This window comes from Microtus pennsylvanicus, chromosome 1 (genome assembly GCF_037038515.1).
Source record: "Microtus pennsylvanicus isolate mMicPen1 chromosome 1, mMicPen1.hap1, whole genome shotgun sequence".
NCBI lineage: Eukaryota > Metazoa > Chordata > Mammalia > Rodentia > Cricetidae > Microtus > Microtus pennsylvanicus.
In genome coordinates, this window is record NC_134579.1 from 203347994 (window position 1) to 203370792 (window position 22799).

Here is a 22799-nt window from a genome sequence, read left to right on the forward strand (position 1 = left end):
ATACACACAAGCACACAACACACGTGTGCATACACAGGAACACACATGATGTGCATGCATGCACACACAGATGCACACATAATAGGATTTTATTCAGCCATTAAGAAGAATAAGTAAGGTTATTTGCCAGAAAATGAATGGAACCAGAGATCATGAGGGGAAGAGAAATAAGCCCGACTCAGGAAGACATGATGCTTTCTCTCATGGGGGGCATCTAGATTTAAATATATATGTGTGTGTATTTGTGTATGTGGTGTGTATGGGATATAAAAGCAGAAGAGGGGTTTATGAGCGGGAAGACAGAGTTCTAAAGGGAAACAGACAAGACACTTGTAGTGGGGGAAGAAAGACAAACTAGAGTACATGCTTCCTTCATAGGCAGAATCTAGATTTATATACATACAAGCATGCGTGCATGTCAGGAGGGAGGGAAGCAGAAAGAAAGTTTCAATGAGAAGGAAGTAAACCAGCAAGGGGTCAAGGGGTGAGGAGGGAACAAGAGGGGTGGGAAGGGGAGTGGAGGCATGAGGAGGGGAATGGTGGTGTGGAAAGGAGAGTCGAGTCTTGGGAAGGGGAGTGGGGAGTGGGGGGCAAGTAGGAGCAAGATGTATGATATATGTATGGAAATCTCAGCATGATTTATATGCACTAAGCAAAAAAAACTTAATAAAATAAAAGTAAACCATTTCTACTTAAATCATTAAAAGTAAAAGAAATAGTAGGAGCGATGGTTCCACGGTCAAGAGCACTGGCTGCTATTCCAGAGGACCTGGGTTCCTTTCTCAGCATCCACATGGCAGCTCACAGGCATCTGTAACTCCAGTTCTAGGGAATCCAACTCCCTCTTCTGGCCTCCTTTAGGCACCAGGCATGCAACTGGTGCACAAATATACCTACAGGTAAAATACTCATATGCTCAAAGTAAAGTAAAACTTAAAATTGAAGGGATAATAGAAATTGTGAGATCATTTTAAAATACGTGTTGCTAAGAGAAGCGTATCACAAAAAGATGATCAGAGTAAAGTTTCCCATCAAATTAAAAATCAGGAGTTATGGGTAGACTCTGTCATCCCCAGAAACCGAGAGGCTCCTTCCGAAGAAGACACTGAACTGAGTTTCTGATTCGCTGGGAGTTAAGACAGCAGCCGGCCCTTCAGTCAGACTGTGTGCTTGGTCAGGAACTGACTCCCAAAGGCCTTGGTCTTGAGCATCCCTGTCTGTGTCCGTGAGCAGTGGCTGTTGAGTGCTGCCCTTGACCTTCTGCCGGAGACATCTTTTATTTACTTCTTCCTATAGAATTTCCCTAGCAGGGCTGTAATGAGTGCCGTTCGTCATCCTAATGGGCTCAAATGGAACCCCTTGAAGTCCCTGAGGATGTACCTTGGTCTAAGAAAAGAAGCCGAGTCAACTGCACTCTCTCAACTGGAAATTTATGACTTCCCATGGGTTGACATTGCAGGGTTACTTGTGGTGTCCTATAGGGGCATGACCTTCTGAAACCCCATAGCCTACTAGCCGTACACATGCCCCCTTTTCACAACCAGCCAACTCCCTGCACTTTCACCCTTCATGTCCATCAGGGTCTGGATGTAAGCCCACCCACTCAATTTCCACCCCCCCCCCCGGCCTTTCCAAACTCCTGTTAGCGGTGCTGACGGAGCCCTTGTCTAGCCTTATGTAAGAGAAACCTCTTGCCTTTGAAAGTGATGGGATTCCTACCCTCCCAAACCCTGCTGTTGCCTTGCTTATAGCCTCAGAGTTGGGCAGCTTCTCGGAATTTAGAGACTCTTTATGAGACTTCTAGAGAGATTCCATAATTGCTTATCAGATGTCTGTATACATACAGAAACTCACTTATATAGGATTAATCACGTTGGTAGGTGATTGACTCAAAATTCATTAAGAATGAAACTTACTGAATTAATTTCATAAACATTAATTAAGTGTCTACTGTATATCTGTGGCCTGGAAGATAGCTACTGGGGCCACTGTGAAGTACAAGAACAGGACTTTTTTTTTTATCACAATTATGACCCAACTAAATGTTCCTGCCTTCCAAAGAGGAGGGATACAGGGTACTCAGCCAAGCAGGACACCCTGACCTGCCCAGGTCATGCACAAACCTGACCAGTGCACACAGAGATTGAGAGGCAAAAGGAAAGCTTTCTTAGGAAGTCTGAATTCTCTCTGTCTGCCTACGACTTTCAGCTGAAATGTATGTTAATTATTTTTTTTAATTGTGTGGCATTCTGCAAAGCCCGCAAAGACCACGAGGCTTTTCACGGCTGTGTCTTCTCTCCTAGGACATTAATGAGTGCATTCTGGAAAACTACCCTGAGTGTTCCAACCCCAGGTTGTTTTACATCATTCCGTATTTCTGTGGACAGCACCCCAGATGCCGGTAAGCATGTATCCACATGGGGAAAGTGCATACATCCACTCTGGGGGATCCTTCTGCAGAAAGCCCCTCAACCTTCTGGAATTCAGTTCATGATTACAGTACCTCTTCAAGAATATCATTTGCGCTGGGCGGTGGTGGCGCACGCCTTTGATCCCAGCACTCGGGAGGCAGAGGCAGAGGGATCTCTGTGAATTTGAGGCCAGCCTGGTCTACAGAGAGAGTTCCAGAACAGGCTCCAAAGCTACAGAGGAATCCTGTCTTGAAAAACCATATATAAATATGTGTGTGTGTGTGTGTGTGTGTATATATATAGATATATATATATACATACACATGTATATACATATACATACATATACCCACATATATAAAAATTGCCAGTCTGAGTGAGGCTTTGTGGCACAGCAATAGGGATGACTACAGATAGGCAATACAACACCCACCAAGCCCATTCATCTGCCCAAAACACAACTGTCACCACTACCTAGCAAGACAGTGGAGACCAGTGTCAGGTGACCAGCCCGCTCCTCCACAGTGATTGTTTGTGACACACACCCATCTCTATGCTTGGCAAGCCACGTGGAGTCCAACACTCCAGAAGCACACCACGTCCAGTTTGATGGTGTCTCTAATGAGATACAGGCCACAGAACAGTGTGATTCGTCGCCTGTGGGTCACGACCCCTTTATCAGTTGAACAACCTTTTCATTGAGATCACCTAAGAGCATCAGAAAACACAGATATTTACATTATGATTCATTAACAATAGCAAAATTACAGTTATGAAGTAGCAAAGAAAATAATTTTATGCTTGGGGCTCACCACAACATGAGGAACTGTGTTAAAGGGTCGCAGCGTCAACAGCATTAAGAAGGTTGAGAGCCACTGACATAGAAAGAGACTGGTGTCCAGAGATCAAGCCAGACTGACCTGAACACACAGCCTTCTTTACCCAGGTGCCTTACTCCAGTAGGCAGCGTACCCCAGGGCAGGCACAGCATTCCTAGTTGCTTTCTTAGGTGGTACTGGAGTAGCTATAGTTGAAATCATAGACATTGTTCTAGTACATGTCCACAACCTAGAGAAGAAGAGGGTCTTTGCATGGTGGAACCAAAGCTTGTTTTCAGGTAGGACACTGAGTAGGAGGGGATGGTCGTGTTCAGGCCATCGTGGGCATAGCCGATTCTAAATTATGGTACATTCTTGGCATTGTTGGGCTTACGTTGTCGCTTCTGGCTGACAGTGAGTTGTGTTGTTGGTGCTGTTTTGCTCAGCTTACTGTAGCAGGGGAGTGTACTTAGGATGCGGATCCCAGGCTTTCTCCACAGCCTGGTTCAGCCAGTCTTCCCCAGCGCTTACACTAATGGTCGGTGTTTCTGGTTTGCATTTAGAGTTTTAGCGGCTGGGGATACAGGGTCAAGGGGCTTGCTTTTTTGTTACAATGGAGGTGTTTATTCCAAGGAATATGATCCTAGCTCCCTAATCCCACACCTTGGGCAGTGTACTCAGGAGCCTTCTCTAGTTCTCACGAGGATCCCCAGATCCACTCCACCAGTACCACTTGGTGGAACCTCTACAATAATCCTTTGCAGCAGACAAAACTGGTTTTGTTGTTGTTTCTAAGGTGATTTTGTCTTGTCCAAAGGCCCCCAAATCTGACCTATAAGGAAATCCAGCTCTTTACCATTTGTAACTCAAATGAACAATAACAACAACAACAAAAAACAATGTTAATGCTTCTTAAAGGATGGGATGATTATCAGGCATTTTGGACACTAGTTTTGATCACTACATAAAATATTAGCAGTGACTCTAACTTCATTAAATGGGTTCCATGTGGTTTATCTATTTTTAAAAAAAGCTATTCTAACCATATGTTTGGAACCTAAGTGTCTGTGCCTGTAATTGTCTTTTATTAAATACTTAGACAGGTATATTCATTTAAGGGCTCTGGCCTGGGGCTGGAGAGATGGCTCAGAGGTTAAGAGCATTGCCTGCTCTTACAAAGGTCCTGAGATCAATTCCCAGCAAACACATGGTGGCTCACAAACATCTGTAATGAGGTCTGGTGCCCTCTTCTGGCCTGCAGGCATACACACAGACAAAATATTGTATACATGATAGATAGATAGATAGATAGATAGATAGATAGATAGATAGATAGATAGATAGATAGATATTTTTTAAAAATCTTTTTAAAAAAATAAAATAAAGGCCCTAACCCTTGTGTACATGTTTTAAAAAACTCAACTGGAGAAACCAGGGAAGAAAGGGCTGTTCTAGAACAGGCTACACCTAGGCTAGACCTAGAGATCAGCCTTCCATGGGTAGTTGCTGCCCACCATGTAGTCTCTGATGTAAAGTCACTTTCTTGTCTTTCAAGGGAGCCTGGTGAGTGGGCGCTGGAGCGTGCCAAGCTGAACGTGAATGAAAACTTCCTGCTCGTGGGGATTCTGGAGGAGCTGGAGGATGTGCTGCTTTTACTGGAAAGATTTTTACCTCATTACTTCAAGGGTGTGCTCAGCATCTACAAGGACCCAGGTAACTCCTTGTGTAAGCCCGCTCCCCTAAAGGGTCAGCTCCAAGGCTTTCTGGCCTTGACAACCGCTTGGGAGATGAAGGTATGCTGTGATATCTTGTGTTCCCGGGCTTTCAAAGATGGAGGAGAAGCATGCGTTTTTGACCGCAAAACCTCGAGCTTTAAGACGAAACCCAGCCTCACCAAGGCTAGGAGTTCGATGGCTGTGTCCCTCTCCTTAAACACAGAAGTCAGCTACATTCTCTGCCAGCTTACCCAAGCACATTGTTAGGGTGAACGAAGGATGTGGGTACATGCGCATGCGCACTGGAGTCCGGCGATGCAGACAGGAGTGGGGGATGAGCCACTTGAGATGAGGCGGGTTTGCCCTGCTGCGGCCCCAAAAGCGCTCTAGTGTGTGAAATTCTGGCAGTAGATTAGAAAGGGAAGCCCATTGACAATGCAATTAAGAGTTTATTCTCACAAACCAAGTGCTCCCCAAATAGAAGTGGTGAAGCAATTGCAGGACAGCCCGCTGTATCACTGTGAATATAATTACTTTGGAAATCCATCATTTATTTTCTTCTCATTATAATTATAATTTAGCTTGGGAGAAAGATGCCCTTTTGCCTCTCTCTTTCCTGAGCTTCTTAACCTACTGGTGCTGCAAGCCTTGTGTACTTATGCAATGATCTATTTGGGGCTTTGGGCTGCAGGCTGGTAGAACTGTCAGACAGAGGACACACTCCCAGTGGCTGCAGGCAATCAGATGGGGACTTGGAGCCACATCTGCCGCACCAAGGACCAAGCAAAGTTACCTTTGCCTTGGGGAGCCCTTATACTGGGGCCCTGTCATTTGGGTAAGTGGCTGGCGAGTGCTTCAGAATGTCCCAGCTCTCTCATTCAGAGGCAAGAATCTAATTTATCTGCATGTAAGAATATTCCAGAAAACCCAAAGATAAGCCCCGCTGCGAGTGTTCTCAGCAGGAAAATCAGTCTGAATAACTAGACACCTCCAGGAACGGAGGTTTGAAACGGGAACTTCGCCTGCCCTTGCCACAACAGGCACATGGAAGAGTTGGCATGAGTTAAAGGTGAGAGGTATCGACACGCCTCTGTGTCTGACGGTGACGGCTCTGCAAGACATTGTGAGTCTGGCCCTTTGTGTGGGAGATGGCTTACCCTACATTACAGTCTTCAAAGGAAGAATTCGGTTATTCTTAGATTTGTCTATCTGTCTGTCCCCCCACCTCTTGTGGGGTGGGATAGATAAGTGTGTACATGTGTGCATGTGTACATGCGTGTGCATATGGGTGCGTGTGTGTGTGTGCGTGTGTGCGTGTGAGTGTGTGTCACAGTATGAGATAATAGGCTGAACTGAATGAATCTTAGTGACACACACTTATCCCGACATCTTTTACGGGGCAGGAATGAAGACTTGTCAGTTTAGATGAAGACATCTGCATGTCCATTCTTAAACACATACAAAACTCCAACAACAACCACAAACAAAGCTTATCCCAAAGGGACACTTACCTAGTTATTGCTGAAATTGTTTCTTATTGACTTCCTATTTTTCCAGTTTAACTAGGTGACATCTTGGAAATGGTGGGCCTTGATCCCATGATCTGTACACACATCAATTGCAGTAGAGAAGATTTGTGACAATCGGATGGCTGTTAGCTCTTTCACCTACAGCTACACTCTTCCCGCCAGTAAATTCGAGCTCCCTTTCCCCTTTGAGTTTGGCAGTAACAACATGTGAAAGGCCTCAGAAGGAATAAGGGACATCTGGTATTCTTGTGTAGTGGGATGAAAGGCTTCCAGAAAGTCCAATACAGCTGTTCCAGGGGCTTGCATGATGCCCTGCATCTCTTCTGCTTTCAGGGTGCATCCAGGCTCTCTTGTCCTACCTCTCTTCAAGCAGAGAAGTGATAGAAAGAATAATTACTAGCACAGAGGGCACCCCAAGACCCCTCCTCTCTGTTCTAAACTCAGCTACTGAGTGGAAAGTGTGCTAATCCATTTATAAACCCCAGGTGACGACCCCAGTCTGGCTCTCCGCTGCCGTGAAGCATGTGCATGACAAAACAAATCTTGGGCCAAGAGTTCAAAAGCTTCCGTGTGCTGTGGTTGCTTGACAGTGCCTTCTACTGTTCCCTTATGATGATACTGAAGGCCAAGCAAGCCCACAGTTCCTCCATCCTAACAGTTTCTGTATTAGCCAGGCCAGAGGATGAGGGGTGAGCAGAGACTCCTGGCCTGCTCCTCATTGTGTTTGGGCTTCTGCAAACACAAAAGCGCCATATTACCCCGTCACTGGTGTGTGTGGTGGGTTAGAGCCGCACAGATGAAAAGAGGCACGGGGTCTCTTTAATCTGTCACCAACCACATTGTTCTCATGGGGGCACACTGAAATCGTGGTGCTTCCTCCATTCAAGAATTTTAAGGCTGAATGTACAATTCCGTGGTGGAGCTCTTGCCTAGCACGCCCGTGGCCTGGATTTGGTCCCCAACTCTGCAAAACATTCATTAGAATTTAAATTTTGCTCTGTTAGTAAAGCACTTGCTACAAGCATGAGGACTTGAATTCAGATCCTCACCCCCATTTAAGTGTCAGGCACAATACACCAAGCTAAGATACATGAACTGGATCCCCATAAAGTTTAAACATTAGTGTAAAATATCTATTTTTTAATTAAAGGACCAAATTCCTCCAATGATTTCGAAAAGAGACAATTCTCCTTGATGATAATCTATCCCAGCACCAGAGCGACAGAGACTACCAGATGACTGGAACTCATAGGCCAGCCAGGCAAGCTGAACTGTTGAGCTGTAGGTTTAGTGAGAGACCCTGTCTCCGAAGCAACAACGATAAGGTAGCAGGCTGTTGAGGAGGATCTCGATATTGACCTCAAGCCTCCGTATGCACACACTCACACCTTTGCATACACTCACACACATGCCCACATGAGTACATACAGTATACGCACACGCATGCCCACAAGAATCAGTACATACATCACACACTCACACTCACACATATGCCCTCATGAATCAGTACATACATTAATAGACACACTTACACCCTCACACACATGCCCATGTGAATCAGTACATACAGCACACACACACCACACACACACACACACACACACACACCTTATAACTAAGGAGGCTTAGAGAACAATGAGGGTTCTTGTGAGCTGCGACCACTGTGGCTTCTCTGACCACCTGGAAAAATGAATTAACACACAAACGGTTCAGCAGCTGTCTGTCACAGGTTCTATTCCCTGTTATTGGGAAACAGAAATGCAGGTGCCTGGGGAGTCTTAGTCTTCGGGACCTCTGCAGTGATACCGAGGACATGCGCATGAGCTTCATGCCAACCGCGGCAAGCACTGGGTTTTCAGTGATGGGAGAACTAGCAAACGTGGTTGTGTCTTTCGATCAGATGAAATGTCACTTTCAGATAGGAATTGTGGTATACTTCAAACTGCTACTGCCTGTTTCGACAGCGTGTCACTTAGTGGAACTGGTCCCTTTCCTAAATACTGCTTTGACGGTGCCTTCCCCATTCTTCACTGCAGAAAGGTGTGCTGTTACTGAGCAAGTTTGTTTCTGACCCTTTGGTAATTAGTCATAGAATTTGTTTTTAAAAAAGTAATTTTACATTAATGTTGACTATTATGAGATCCAGCTAGTGTATCTCAGAAGTTTATGATCATAAGTAATTAATGTGGAAAGACTTTAAGGTTTTTGTTTTGTTTTGCTTTCTGAGACAGGGTTTCTCTGTGTAACAGTCCTGGCTGTCCTGGAACTCACTCTGTAGACCAGGCTGGTCTTGAACTCACAGAGATCCGCCTGCCTCTGCCTCTCAAGTGCCGGGATTATAGGCATGCGCCCCCACTACCCAGCTGACTTTAACATGATATATAACACAGAGCATATGCTCAGATGTTTGGGTTCATCACAAAAGCTACGTCCCTTGCAGTGTATTTTCTAAATGAGTCTTCGGAGCTGATTGAGCTGGAGCTAGGGAACAAGAACTACACGGGCTTTAGCTGGGAAGAAATGCCTTCCTGCTCTAACCCATGGCCCCTGTGTTAGTTACTTTGCAGGGTGCCATGGCCAAATACATGACAGAGAAGTGACCCAAGGGTGTGGGTGGGGACAGTCACGGTTACAGGTGCTACAGTCCACCATGGGGAGGGCACAGCATCAGGAAACTGAGGACCCTGGTCACATTGCCTCAGCTGTCCAGAAGCAAGAGAGAGAGAGGTAAGAACGAGTGGCCAGCTCTTGCTACCTCATAGGATGGTGCCACCCACCCATGGATGGTTCTTCTCGCCTTGCTCAAACCTTCTTGGGAGCACTTTCATAGCACACCCAAACATATTTTCATGGTGACTCTTGATCCAATCAAGTTTGCAGTGAGGACCACCACACCACCCTACTTCTTATTGCTTCATCTCCTCACTCATCCCTCTTTTGGATGGGAAACCAAAGCCAGACCAGAGAAGTCTATAGTCACCTCCAAAAGACGAAAGTAAGGGAAAGACTCTGGTACCTGAGCTATGAATTTTAATGTATCTGTGTCTCCTTTCCTTAACTCTCAAAACACTGAAATATTGGGCCAAGGGGTTCAGGGGGAGAGTACTTGCCTACCATGCTGGGAGCCCTGGGTTTGATCTCCAGTACCACAAATACAAACAAGCAAACAAACCTAGCCTGCTGTGAGTGAGCAAAAGGAATATCCCTCAGACCTGATTTCGTAGGATAAAATTGTAGTGATGGTAAAAGTCAAAATAAATAAACAAATTAATTAAGAACAAGGAGCATGTGGTTTTAGGAGCAGTACTGTACTGTAACCAAATTAGTCTTGTTCTATAACGCCACCTAGTGGCTGGACTGAACAATACGGTCAACCCACAGGTTTTCTCCTTCACCAGCTTAAGTATTCATGTGTCCAGTCCTTTTACCTTGTGTTTGAAATGCTTTCTGTTACTAGCATTGTTTTAGTATACATCTGCTTCTTTCCATTGGAATACAAAGCTTGGAACACGATGGGAAGCTCACGAGGCATTTATAGAAAGTCTTGAGGACACAGTTGCCAACTATTAGAATAAATTCCAAACCATAGACTTTGCAAACTAAGCCCATTTACAAGGAGGTGTTTAAGAAACTAAATTCACTAAATTTTTATAGATAATGATGACAGCGTACAAATCAAGTGCTGTGGCGTGTGTTTTCTTGTTCATTGTGCGTACGTGCCTCAGTCGGGAGACAGCCTCTTTTAACTGTATGGCTGTGACAAGGTACGCCTCTCTAAGCCTCAGTTTCCCTGCCCCTATAATGGGCATAAACATCTCCTACTTCAAAGGACTGTCGTAAGAATGAACTGGCAGGATCCATGGTCCTTAACATATACGGACATTCAGTAATGAGCCGTTGTGAGGCAAGAATAGCTGTGGGAAGCCATGACTTCAGATTCCTCTGTAAATCTCTATAAGTCAGAAAAGGAGGGAAAGGAAACAGGAAGGAGGGGACAAGGGAGAGGGGATCGGGTGGGAAAAGAGATTGGGTGAGTGAGGGAAGGAAAAAGGAAGGGGGAAGGAGACAGTTCTCCAGTTTCAGCTGAGCTGTGACTATGGCCCCTTTTTCTTGAAAACACACACTTCTGTTATGTCTGATTCAGGGAAAGGGGAACTATTCTCTTCTGGCGAATTCGTGTTCCTGGAAGGGAGGATGTTAACTGGAACACCACTGCACTGACATGTTCAGAGGATAGAGAACATGTATCATTATGTCAGTAAGGGCTCATTGCTATTCCTGAATTCTTACCAGAAATGTCAGGGAGTTAGGACTTTGAAACAAGTCCACCACTGAGATTTGATCTGGGGCTGTTTACCCTTAACTGGTATTGATTATTGGACATTGCGTACTGACTGCTATCTAATAAATAACGTGTGCCCACATATTTCGTTTTTTTTTTTAATATCTAAAGGGAAACTCTTAAGGTTTTGGTCCTGCAAGTTTGTTTTCCATATCCAAGCATCCTTAAGAATGTTATTAATGCACTGTTAGCATCTCTCCAGCAGGAGGCAGCATCTCCCCATTTTCTCCAGGAGGTAACCTTGGTTCCCAGACAAAACTCAGTGCATGCAGAGGCAGCACCCATAATGTCTGAACACAGATGTATGATTATACCTTACTAGCGGCCCACTTAGGGGTATTGAGTTTCAAACAACTTGAAATTTCATTAATTTTAGACATCTAAATTACATGTACATTTTATGGGAGTCACTGGCGTTGCAGGTATCAAATAAGTTTATCTACAACGTGTGTGATGTTTATATACAAGTGTGTATATTGTTAGTTATGAATGTATATATCCACAATTCTAAAATACCCATATTAAATAGGTGCTGTCTTTCATCTTTTATTTCCATTTTTATTTTCTACTTCCTGTTGCTGCTAACCCAAAACAAAAACTTAAAACATTCTGGAACCTTAAAATAATTTGTCAATGGCCGAAAGAAATTCAAATAACCTATCTTAAAAACTCAATGAAAGGGTTAAAATAACTCAGTTGTTATTGCTGAGAATATGACCCCTTTCTGCTGCCGGTTCATCTCCTATCCATATTCTCCATATAGTTTTCATCAGCCATGTCTTGAGCTCGGATTCTAATACTATTAGGACTGGACTGTGCTGCACTGTGTGTGCGTGTGTGTGTAAACCTATCCATGCTCAAGCAAGCAGATGCATTATCTACCCTTTCTTGAGTATGGTCCTAGATCACAAAGCCAGCCACGGTGTCTAAGGAAGCATCATATGCTTAAAAGTTCAAAGTTCACACCCACTTCTAGGCAGTCAGCTTTGCTGGCTTCTTGGGCAAATTCTCTGACTTGGAGAAGCAGAGAAGTCTTTTTTTTCTGAGCCAGAATCCCAGGCTTAAAACAGGCTGTACAACCTGCCACAGTTAACAAGTCCCAAGGGCAGTGGCACTGTCCTAAGTTACAGAAATGGCATTCAGGCTTGAGCCTCCAGAACCACCACAAACACCATAAAGTTGTGTCCTTCTGAAAGACATTCTTCCGAATCCACTAATTCACAGGCTTATGGCTGTTGAGTGTTCATAGCATACTCCCGCTGAAGGCGAAAGCTTAACAGTAAAATCTGTAGATGCTCTCTGTCAAAGTAAAGTTTCTATAATAAAAGCCACACATTTAAAAATATCCATAAGGTCTGAGGGTATATCTCAGTGGTAGACTACTTGCCTGGCAGCTGTGAGGCCATGGGTTTGTTTCCCAGCACCGGGAGAAAAGAAAGCAAAAGAGAAAAAGAAGTCACCTTAAGTCACTGCTGTGTGCTCTTCCGCCATGTGTGGTCGTCCACACTGCAGAAAGCAATTCTGAAAATGTGGCTTCTTCCTGATGGAGAGAGGGGAGGTAGGGAGTAGTGCTAGGTCCTCAGTGCAGCCGATGACCTGTCAGTGGCTGTGGGGCAGAGTGGGACATTGTCACAGGACACAAACACCTCTTTGCCATCACTGTCAAAAACTTGGAGGATCTTAGAGAGCATGTTGCTTGGAAAGGCCGAAGGGATTCGGTGCCTGCAGCCTGGTAGCCCCAGTGCAGCTTACAGAAACATTGTCTGATGAGGCTACAGCCTCTAGACACATTATGTTAGGAAAGCTTAGATGATGACATAAAGCAAGAGAGGCGGAGACAGAGAAAGAGAGGTGTGTGTGTGTGTGTTTTATCTGCTTCCTCTATTGTTACTTGTTAAATAGTAACTACCTTGACTGGTATTTTTTTCCTTTTTAAAGACTTATTTACCACATATACAGTGTCTACATGTAGGAATGTCTGCACCTGCATGCCAGAAGAGGGCACCAGATCTCATTATAGATGATTTTGAGCCACCATGTAGTTGCTGGGAATTGAACTCAAGACCTCTGGAAGAGTAGGCAGCGCTCTTAACCCCTAAGCCATCTCTCCAGCCCCAGCCAATATTTTTTTTGAAGCATATTTTTCATTCGCTTGTCAACTGCTCTTGCCTCTAGGAGAACACATCTTCTATGAGATGTATCTCCAGTGACAGCAACAGAAAGGACTTAGCTTAAAACATTGATTTTTCTAATAATAACTTTATAAAAACTAATGCTGAACATATTAACATGTGAGTATCAAGATTTAGATGTCTGAGTTTTGCCAACCCTGAGTCAGGGTGATTTAAAAATAAACAATGTACATAGAAAAACATCCCAAACAGTCTGGAGCCACATGACCCAGTAGGGGCATTCAGGCCCAGCATAGAAGGATGCATAGTTTGTTGCATCATGTGGAAAGTTGCACATTAAGCTATGAATGAACACACAAGGGCCGGTGCCTTAGCTGGCCCATGCCTGTCGATCCTGCCTCCCTGAGCTGAGCCCAGGTCCCTCTCAGGTTCACTCCCCCTTCTGTTTGCACCAGTCTGGATAAGGCCACAGGACCAACAGCCTCAACTCTTTCTGTGATGCAGCATGGACCCAGGTGACCCACACCAGTCTTACGACTGGTGGCTAAGCCACAGATACTGTAACACCATGTGCCACCCTGTCCGCTTCCTATTCTGACCACAAAGGCTCTCGCTTCCTTACGGTAACGGGGCACTTCCTGGTTCTAAGCTCCATCTGAAGTTGTCCCTTCTCTTCTCCCCGATTTCCTGCCTGCACCCATTACCCTCCACTGGTCCTGTGTGCCTTGCAGTAACTGCTGGGATTCCCCTCGCTGGCTTCCAGGATTCCCATGCCCCCTGGCATGGATTCCCTGTCCATTCCCATTCCTCCCTGACCTGGTCTTGAGCTGCCTTTCTCCCTAGGCGTGGTCTTCTAGGGGTCCACTCCCTGGGTGCATCTTTTAGCACATCCTCTATCTCATGGGCTTTGATCTTTCTGGGTCCCAGCTTCCCCCTATGAGAACCCCAAATGCACACATACCCATGTCTACCTAATTTGCACACTCTTCAGACCAGGTTAGGGTACAGTTTCCCCTTTTATGAGTCTTTTCCCCTAATGAAAGTTGTCCGGTGGCGACTGGAAGTGTATGGTCGGGAGTAGCAGTGGCGATCTGTGTTCAGGGTTATTTTCCTCTGCTTTAGAATGTAATCAGTTCCACCCTGAGTAGTTTTCAGTCAGGCCGACAGTAATACGCTTTGCCCTGAGTGAGAGTATGACAAAGGAATGGGCTTACTTATTGCAAATTTTAACTTCCCTGCTTATTGTACAAAGCTGGCCTACTTCGAAAGCCAAGATTAAAGACCTGCCCCCCAGAGGTGGGGAGCTGGTATTTACAAAACCTTTCCACAATGTCTCTGTCCACCCAGGCATCAGTGTGGTGACGCCAAAGGGCTCTTGACAAAGGACTTGAGGACTGCCTTCGTGCTCTGGGCTGTGGCTTTACCCACCCAGCCCCTTAGGAAACATATCCAGGCTGGGGGAAGGGGAGGCGAGGGGCACATAGCCCAGCTGAGGGGTGGCCCAGGCCTAGCCTGTTTTGTCTGACTCAGCACTGTACAGCAGAATGCTCTACTTTCTCCTAGCCAAATCTTTTTCAAGCAGACATATCATTTCTCGGTCTGTGTTTTCGTAGGCCCTGGCTTGTCTAGTCTTACAGAGTGCCGGACTGTAAAAGGGTACAGTGGAGAGAGAGGTCAGGAACTGGAACAGCTGTCTGCTGCGGGTGCCACATGGAATGTGGCTAGCACATTCGTCTCCTCCCCACAGACCCACAGAGAAGCCAGCACAACTGCTGCGGACGAGAAGACGGCGGGAGTTTAAGATGTCACCTCCCTCGTCTTCCACAAGTCCTTCTAGCCGCTCTGCTTGGCCGGTCAGACATGACGGGAACTATGCAGCAAAGCACGGGTTCCTAGAATTTTGCCTCCTTGTATTTATCTGTTTATTAAAGTGCTGCCTCTTTAACCCAGACCCAGTCCGTCAGAAGAAGTACACTGAGATCTGTCTTTCCAGTCCAACCTCCCCACAGACTCAGCTTTGCAGGCCTGCCACTTTCAGTGTGGTTACCTGGATCTTGTGACCACCGGGCTGTCTATTACTAGTGGGTCCCTCCTGATACGACAGACATTTTGGCCTCGCAGCCCATCTACGTCACTGCCGAGGCTCTCTCACGACCCATACAGTATATATCACCCTTACTCACTGGTATATCACACTTGTGTTTGACTTCTAGCACCAGATAGTGTTTCTCCTGGATTTAATTAGTGCCTTTCTTTAAAAGAAAACACTTAGATTTACTTGTGCCTATCAGATTTTGAGGTTGCATCAATATTATTTTAATGCTATTTCAGTGTTATTAGATGTCCGTTCTCCATCCTCCTGGGCTCCTCCCTCCCACTTACAATTCCTGACCTCTTGCTGAAGCTTGGGCTCATTTCTCAGGAAGCTCACGCACAGCTGTGCTCAGTGGCTTTTTGCTGCAGTTACATGGCGGATGCCTAGTTTCCCAATCCCCTTGGACCCGTCTCTTGACAGTATTTCATTCTACCGCAATATGTTCCTGCATCATGGGATGGGGTTGCGGGTGTCTTATACCACATTTTGCTACTGTAACAGAGTTCCACAGACTGGGTATATTATAAATATAACAGAATTCCGCAGACTGGGTATATTATAAATATAACGGAATTCCGCAGACTGGGTATATTATGAATACAGCAGAATTTCACATACTGGGTATATTATGAATATAACGGAATTCTGTAGACTGGGTATATTATGAATGTAACTGAATTCTGCAGACTGGGTATATTATGAATATAACTGAATTCTGCAGACTGGGTATGTTATGAATACAGCAGAATTCCCCATACTGGGTATATTATGAATATAATGGAATTCTGTAGACTGGGTATATTATGAATATAACTGAATTCTGCAGACTGGGTATATTATGAATATAACTGAATTCTGTAGACTGGGTATATTATGAATATAACGGAATTCTGTAGACTGGGTATATTATTAATATAATGGAATTCCACAGACCGGGTATACTATGAATATAACGGAATTCCACAGACGGGGTATGTTATGAATACAGCAGAATTCCCCATACTGGGTATATTTTGAATATAACGGAATTCTGCAGACTGGGTATATTATGAACATAATGGAATTCTGCAGACTGGGTATATTATTAATATAATGGAATTCCACAGACCGGGTATACTATGAATATAACGGAATTCCACAGACGGGGTATATTATGAATACAGCAGAATTCCCCATACTGGGTATATTTTGAATATAATGGAATTCCGCAGACTGGGTATATTATGAAAGCTACAGGTTTCTTGAACTTGTGGTTCTAGAGGACTGGAAATCCAGGGTAGCAAGGCTGTGTCTGTTGAGGGATAGGCATGTCCTCCTGGCAAAAGGATCAGATGGCAAGAGCACAAGAAGGGCAGTGTGGTGCTTTGGGTAGAAGTGGTTGGCACTGTTTAAGAAGGATTGGGAGGTGTGGCCATTTTAGAGGAAGTGTGTCACTGGAGATGGACTTTAAGATTTCAGAAACCCATGTGAGGCTCAGTTCTCTCTGTGTCTCTGTCTTTCTCTGTCTCTGTTTCCCCCTCCCTTCATCCCTCTCTCTTTCCCTGCCTGCAAATCAATAGCTCTCAGCTACTGCAGCCCAGGGAGAGTTTATTTCCTAACCCGACTGCCAACCTCCTACCGGGGACACCTGGTGCTGTTGCTGCTTTGTCTTTCAGGGCTTGCAGTGGGTGAGCTGGCACTCTTGAGTACTGACTCTAGAAGCTTCTCTCAGCTCCGCCCACTGGACGAACGCCTCCAAGAGCTCTTCATCTTCCAGGAGCTGATGAAAATCTGACATGAACATCCTTCTCCAACTCGCCGTCCTTGTGACTTTGCCGTCCTTTAAGAAGTTAGAATTGCTTTAGTAACTCTGTCAAGGATGAGGAAGTAGAGGCATGTAGTTAAACCATTGCAACAAACTTTGGACGTCCCAACACTCTGGATATAGTTCTAGACAAGGTTCTAGATAAGGATAAGGCTCTGGATGAGGTTCTAGAGCCAGTTTTGTCTTCGTAGATCCTGAGTTGATTGGTTATACACATTCCTCTCATGCAGAGAGTTGATTGGTTATACACATTCCTCTCATGCAGAGAGTTGATTGGTTATACACATTCCTCTCGTGCAGAGAGTTGATTGGTTATACACATTCCTCTCGTGCAGAGAGTTGATTGGTTATACACATTCCTCTCGTGCAGAGAGTTGATTGGTTATACACATTCCTCTCATGCAGAGAGTTGATTGGTTATACACATTCCTCTCGTGCAGAGAGTTGATTGGTTATACACATTCCTCTCATGTAGAGAGTTGATTGGTTATACACATTCCTCTCGTGCAGTATTAGACAGGCAAGGGTGTGAGCACTGTTGTCTGTCAGCATCAATGCCTTGAAGTGGTGTCAAGATTTCAGTAACAAAACCAAAACAACTCAAGGTCCCGTTCATGGGAAGTCCTCAGTGTGACCCTATGCTCCTTGCTCTTAGGAGGAAGCTCTGAAAGGTTTCAATCTGAAATGACCCACACAGGGTCCTGTTTGGAGCACTTGGTGACCAGCTAGTGGCTGCTATTTGGGAGAAACTGTGGAGCCTTTGGGAGGTGGCACCAGCTGGTGGAAGCAGTAGATAGTTCAAGCTTATAGCTGGCCCTACTTCCTATCTCCTTTGCTGGTCCGCTATGATGTGAAGAGTCTTTACCACGTTCCCGCCATCATGAACGCTTCCATTCCTGCTACGCTCTCATGGACTGAAGCCCTCGGAGACTGTGAGCCCCCATAAACCCCCCTCCCCTTAATATGTTTCTGCCATGTATGTCAATCACAGTGATGTGAATGTGCTTAAACAGGGACTCCATCCACAGTTTTAAATCGCTAGAAGACATACTGGTGCCATATCTGAGGTCTCTTTGAGAGGGGGGCTCACAGGTTAAGACCTGATTTAAAAAAAAAAAAAAAGGACTCCTAAGACTATTAGTTGAGGTCAAGGCTTTTCAGAAATACCATTGGGTTGAGCCTGATAAGAACAGTCCCCACTGTATCCTGTGCTGGCAGGCACTCTTTTAGGAAAAATGTCACTGTGAATGTCCGCAGACCATGGTGACGGCTTCCAGGGAAGAGAGCTGAGGTCCTGGCTGGGCGAGCACTGTCAGTCAGCTAATGTACAGAAGACGATGCCATCGAAGGGTCTGGGCTACAGCTGTTTGGGTAGCAGTAGCAACAGCTTGTATAATCAATGTGTCATGACGAACGCAAACAAAAGCCAGCCCTGAAATTCCAGCCACATTGTGTCCAAGCCAGTACAAAAATCATATAACCATTGGAGGTTTTTTTTTCCCCTCTCTAAATATCTTCCATATGGGCCAGGGTGTTGGGACTGCCTGCTGGAACCTCCTGCGTTCACTCAGAAAGTAAGTCAGTGGGAAAAAAGAGCTTGAAGGAAACCCAGAGGCACAGTGCGGGGAGGAGGGGGAGGTTCCCTGGTCAGGCTCGCCCCCCTGGTGTGGTTGAGAAACCCATCACTTGTCCTAGGAGTCACAGGAGGAAGGGTGCTCTTGTCTGGGAGCATGTCCCCATGGAGCCTCTGTGTCTGCAGTGACCCTGGCCATAGCCAAGCCCTGTGACCCAAAGGCTAAGAACCCAGAGTGGAACCAGTTCACACGCAGCATGCTGGCAGCTTGTGAGGGGATAAGAGCAGGGACCCGGAAGAAGCATTTGGAAACCAACACGCTGATGTGACAAGACCACAGCCATTTTTTTTTCTAGCAGCTTGTCTTTACTGTAGTTTACAAACTGTATTCAGCTGAGGTGATTTGGGGGTGGGGGATTCAGAGTTTATTTGAGAAACCTGGTGTAGCTTCTGCTGCCTCAGGATTGCCAACCCTGTGAGGTAAAATGCCTTCCTTCACATGACAAGACCAGTTTTCAGGTGTTTGCGACTCTTGCAGCACCATGGTTCCCTGTGTGATTGAGCTTCAGGGCTTGAGTGTGTCTTGCCTCACAGCAGGATTCGGACGCCAAAACTCAGGGAGATGAGCTTCCTGCATTCAGTTCCTTTCTAATCTAAACTGTTTCAATTGATAGCTACATCTCTACACTTAGCACAGTACCTCAAACTGGCCTTGGCTTGTTGGCTTGTTTCTTTTCAGCTCTGTTAGGTGGTGTTAGGAATTGGATTGTGTCCCTTATAATCGTGTTGAAGTCCTAAGCTTTTACACCAGACAGCATGACCGCTTTAGAAATGAGGTGTTTGTACATAGACTCTAGTTGAGATGGTTGTACTGGGTTAGGGTGGACCTATGGGACACAGAAATTGAAACACCTGGAGGAGGTGGCTGTAGAAAATGGGGGGGGGGGATTTGAATGACACCGTCACAGTGAAGATCACCGAGAGTAGCAAGCCAACATTAGAAGCTAAAACATGCAGAACAGAGTCTTCCTTAGAGGTAGTGAGACATTGATTCTGGACTCGTGGGTTCCAGCACTAAGAAAGCCCTCTATTGCCTTGGGGAATGGTTATATCCTGGGGCCTGCGGTAGCTTGCCGTAGGCGGCATGGCACTAGGATTCAGACCAAGGCGTAGTTACTGTACCAGTAACTGTGATTTATCACTGCAAAAGAAATGATCAGCGATGGCGTCTCTCCAGACACGGGGCCATGCTAGAAAGAAGCAGCTCAGACCCTCCAGCTCATGACGCTGTTTAAGCAACCATTTGCTCTTCCCCCAGCAGACATTCTTACCCTAAGATACACATCTTGGTGTTCAGGGAATCCTGACTGCCTGCCCCATTACCACTCAACTTATTGCAAGGGAAAAATCTTGTGTGTGTCCACCCCCAACCAAGAAGCCAAGAATGCTGAAATCTATGCACACTGCTTCAATCACAACAGTTTGTGCATATGGCAACTGTGCAGCCCCTCACACCACACCCCAGGCTGCGTTCATGCTCACTGCCCACCCTACATCACAGAGGGTGGTCCTTAAGAGAGCTCACGGACCATCCACCTTCCGGTCGACTTGACAGTGAGTCCTACTGCAGAGGAGTGTGCTCCCAACCCGTGAGCTGTGGCGCACCAGGTGTGGTCTGACAGAACACGACCCATGGGAAACTGGGCTTGGCTCTCAGTCAGAACTGGCTCTGCTGGGCTGAGGCTGCCCATCTTCTCAGAGCTGGAACAGAGGGCTGGACACTCCAAGTGGTGACGAAGTCCTGTGTTTGTTCAGGGTGATTTCTGGCTTGGGCCCACTTCTAGATTTCCACATTATAGCATGGGATACTGTTTGCCTAAGTATAACAGGGCATGTGAGCTGGTTCCTGGCATCCACCATGGAAGATTAGCTTACTTTTACCAACTCAGAATCAGCCCCAATGGCTATCACCAAAGACCACAAGACTCCCAGAGTGCCTATAAGTAGATACTGAACCAGATGTGTTATTAGCCTTGACCTCAGACTATGTTATTATTAAACTTTGCTTTGGTTGAAGGTAGGCCCCATCATATTGTTAAAATAGGGTTTCACAGCCTTTTAGTGCCTAGAAGTACGTCACTTTCAAGAATGTTTTTCTAAAAGAAAATGTTAAATCCCAAATACATTTTTGGCTGAATGGTTGATTTTTACAGTCCAGAGTTTTTAAAAAGAAAGAAAACTGTAACCTAATTCCTCATAAAACGTAAATCAGTTTCATGAAGTTTCTGCTAAACAGTTCCCTCTGCTCAGCCTAAAACGTCTACCAGTTCCTCATCCTCAAGGAACAGTAATATTGTTGTAAGATGCCATCCATGTCGTTCTAGCTCAGACTGAAAATTGTCCTGTGAGTATCTGACCTCTGTTGCCATGTTGTGGCCATGGTGATGGGATGGGGCCTATGGTTCCCAGCTGGTCTCACTCCCTTCTTCCTTAGCACTGATATAGAGGTATGACACTCAAATGACCCGAGCGTGGTATGATGGTTTCTATATCTGACATCTCCCACCTTTCAATATTTTGCTGTTCAAAGGTCATGCGGGTCAGTGGGGAAGTTCCTGAGACATCCACATCCATGGGCCAAGCTTAACATCCAGTACGAGCAGTGCCGTCCATGTCTTGTTCAGCCTTAGGATTCATAGCTTTACCAGCAACGTCGGCATGCCTGTGGCTTCAGCTTCATGCAAGAATGTCAGGCCTGCAGAAGGCCGTCGCACATCTGGAGAGTCCCTTAAAATAAAGGTCCGAGGCACTTTCAAGTTCACTTAACGATAAACTCAGTAGTCTAGCGCTTTGGGCACACAGCCAAAAGTCTCTTCCAGTCACACAAACTTCAGCTATCAGACTAATCTGAAGCAGAAAATACAGGCAGACAAACCAGACAAACAAACAAGCAAAACCTTCCCACGATTCACCCCCAAAGAACGGAGCCAATGTGCCAACATCAAAGGCTCAATATTTTGTTCTAAAAATCAAAAAGTGCCTTCCCCATCATGAGTTCACATTGCCTAAGTCAACAATGTCTCAACTGTGTGCCAAATTTTGTTAGTTGGTGAGGACTTTTTATTGTTATTATAAATGTGATTCTCCTAGCAGTAATTTTTTTTTTATCATCTTGTGCTATTTTCCTGTTCAGTGAGATTTAGGAGATCTAAAGCTGAGTCCCAGGACTGGGCCTTTAGCTGAACTGTGGCTGTGGGAACCACGGGCTCACGTGGGCTAGCATTAGCTAGTTAAGGCTCAAAGCCTATTTGAAGTTTGTTATTTCTGCTGAAATTGGTTTGTTACAGAATGTCCTCTTACATTGTTTTCCTTCTTTCGGTAAATCTCATTTCTTACTAAAGATGGGGTGGTTTTGAGAAGCAAGGAGAAGGGTCTCTGTGGCCCACTAACAGAGTTTAGTGAAGCAGGTTTTTTTCTGAATATATGATATCCCACCACTCTGGACACAAAGAAGGCAAATGGGGGGGGGGCATTCAAAAGAGCGTGTGGATACCGAGAGGAACCTGGGGGCACTGGCTTCTCTACCCTGGGAAGGGACCAGGAGGTACTAGGAAGCCCCACAGCGTCTCTGGGAGAAAGGAGTCGGCTCTTGGGAGTGAGGGAACTCCATCCTAGCTCCTCTTCTCTCTAATTGTCTTTTGGGGTTTTGCATTTTCATTTAAAGAAGTGCATATTTCCCCTCAGCCCCACCCTTTTGCTGTCACCCAAGTCTGGAAGCTTAAAGTCTTTCGATTATACCTAAAAAGAAGAACTCATCTCAGAAATCTGCTCGAGAACATTCTGGAAACTTTCCCAGCTCACCCTAGAAAACACAGATGCCAGATTTCTGGATGCCAGGCATGTGGCTGTCAGCAGCTCTCATTTCCTCCGGACCATAGTCAAGAATTATGTGATAGAGAATTAAAAAGATTTTTTTTTGCCTCAAATCCAAACTTAGTTTCAATGCACTTATACTACATGCGCCTGGAGAATATCCTCACAATGCTCTTTATGGATCTCAGAGTCCTACTTGGGGGAGGGGAGAATAGAATCGAGTCTACTTGGGGTAATCGAGTCTACTCACGGACCCCTCTTGGTTGGGGGTGTACAGGTGTGTATGGTCAGCATAGGCTATCGCAGAGCAGACTGTTAGTCAGTTTCCCATTACTCTAAGTACCCAAGAAAACAAGTTAAGAGAAAAGGGAATTATTCTGACTCATGGTTTCCAAAATCCTGGCTTTTTTTTTGGCGGGGAGGGGTTGTTGTTGTTGTTTTGCTTTGTTTCCTGAATATTGGTAAAGAAGAGCGTTATGAGAATAAGAGCTCATTGGGCAGAAGGCT

The 22799-nt window shown here is 45.4% G+C and overlaps 1 protein-coding gene across 1 annotated transcript in view; it reads left to right on the top strand.

The window, feature by feature from the left end:
• Ust (uronyl 2-sulfotransferase) overlaps positions 1-22799 on the top strand; it is a 279700-nt gene that overhangs the window by 231919 nt on the left and 24982 nt on the right. The window contains exons 6-7 of the mRNA XM_075949235.1: positions 2304-2401; positions 4785-4942. Coding sequence (XP_075805350.1) covers positions 2304-2401; positions 4785-4942 — 256 coding nt within the window. The remainder of the gene's footprint in view (positions 1-2303; positions 2402-4784; positions 4943-22799) is intronic.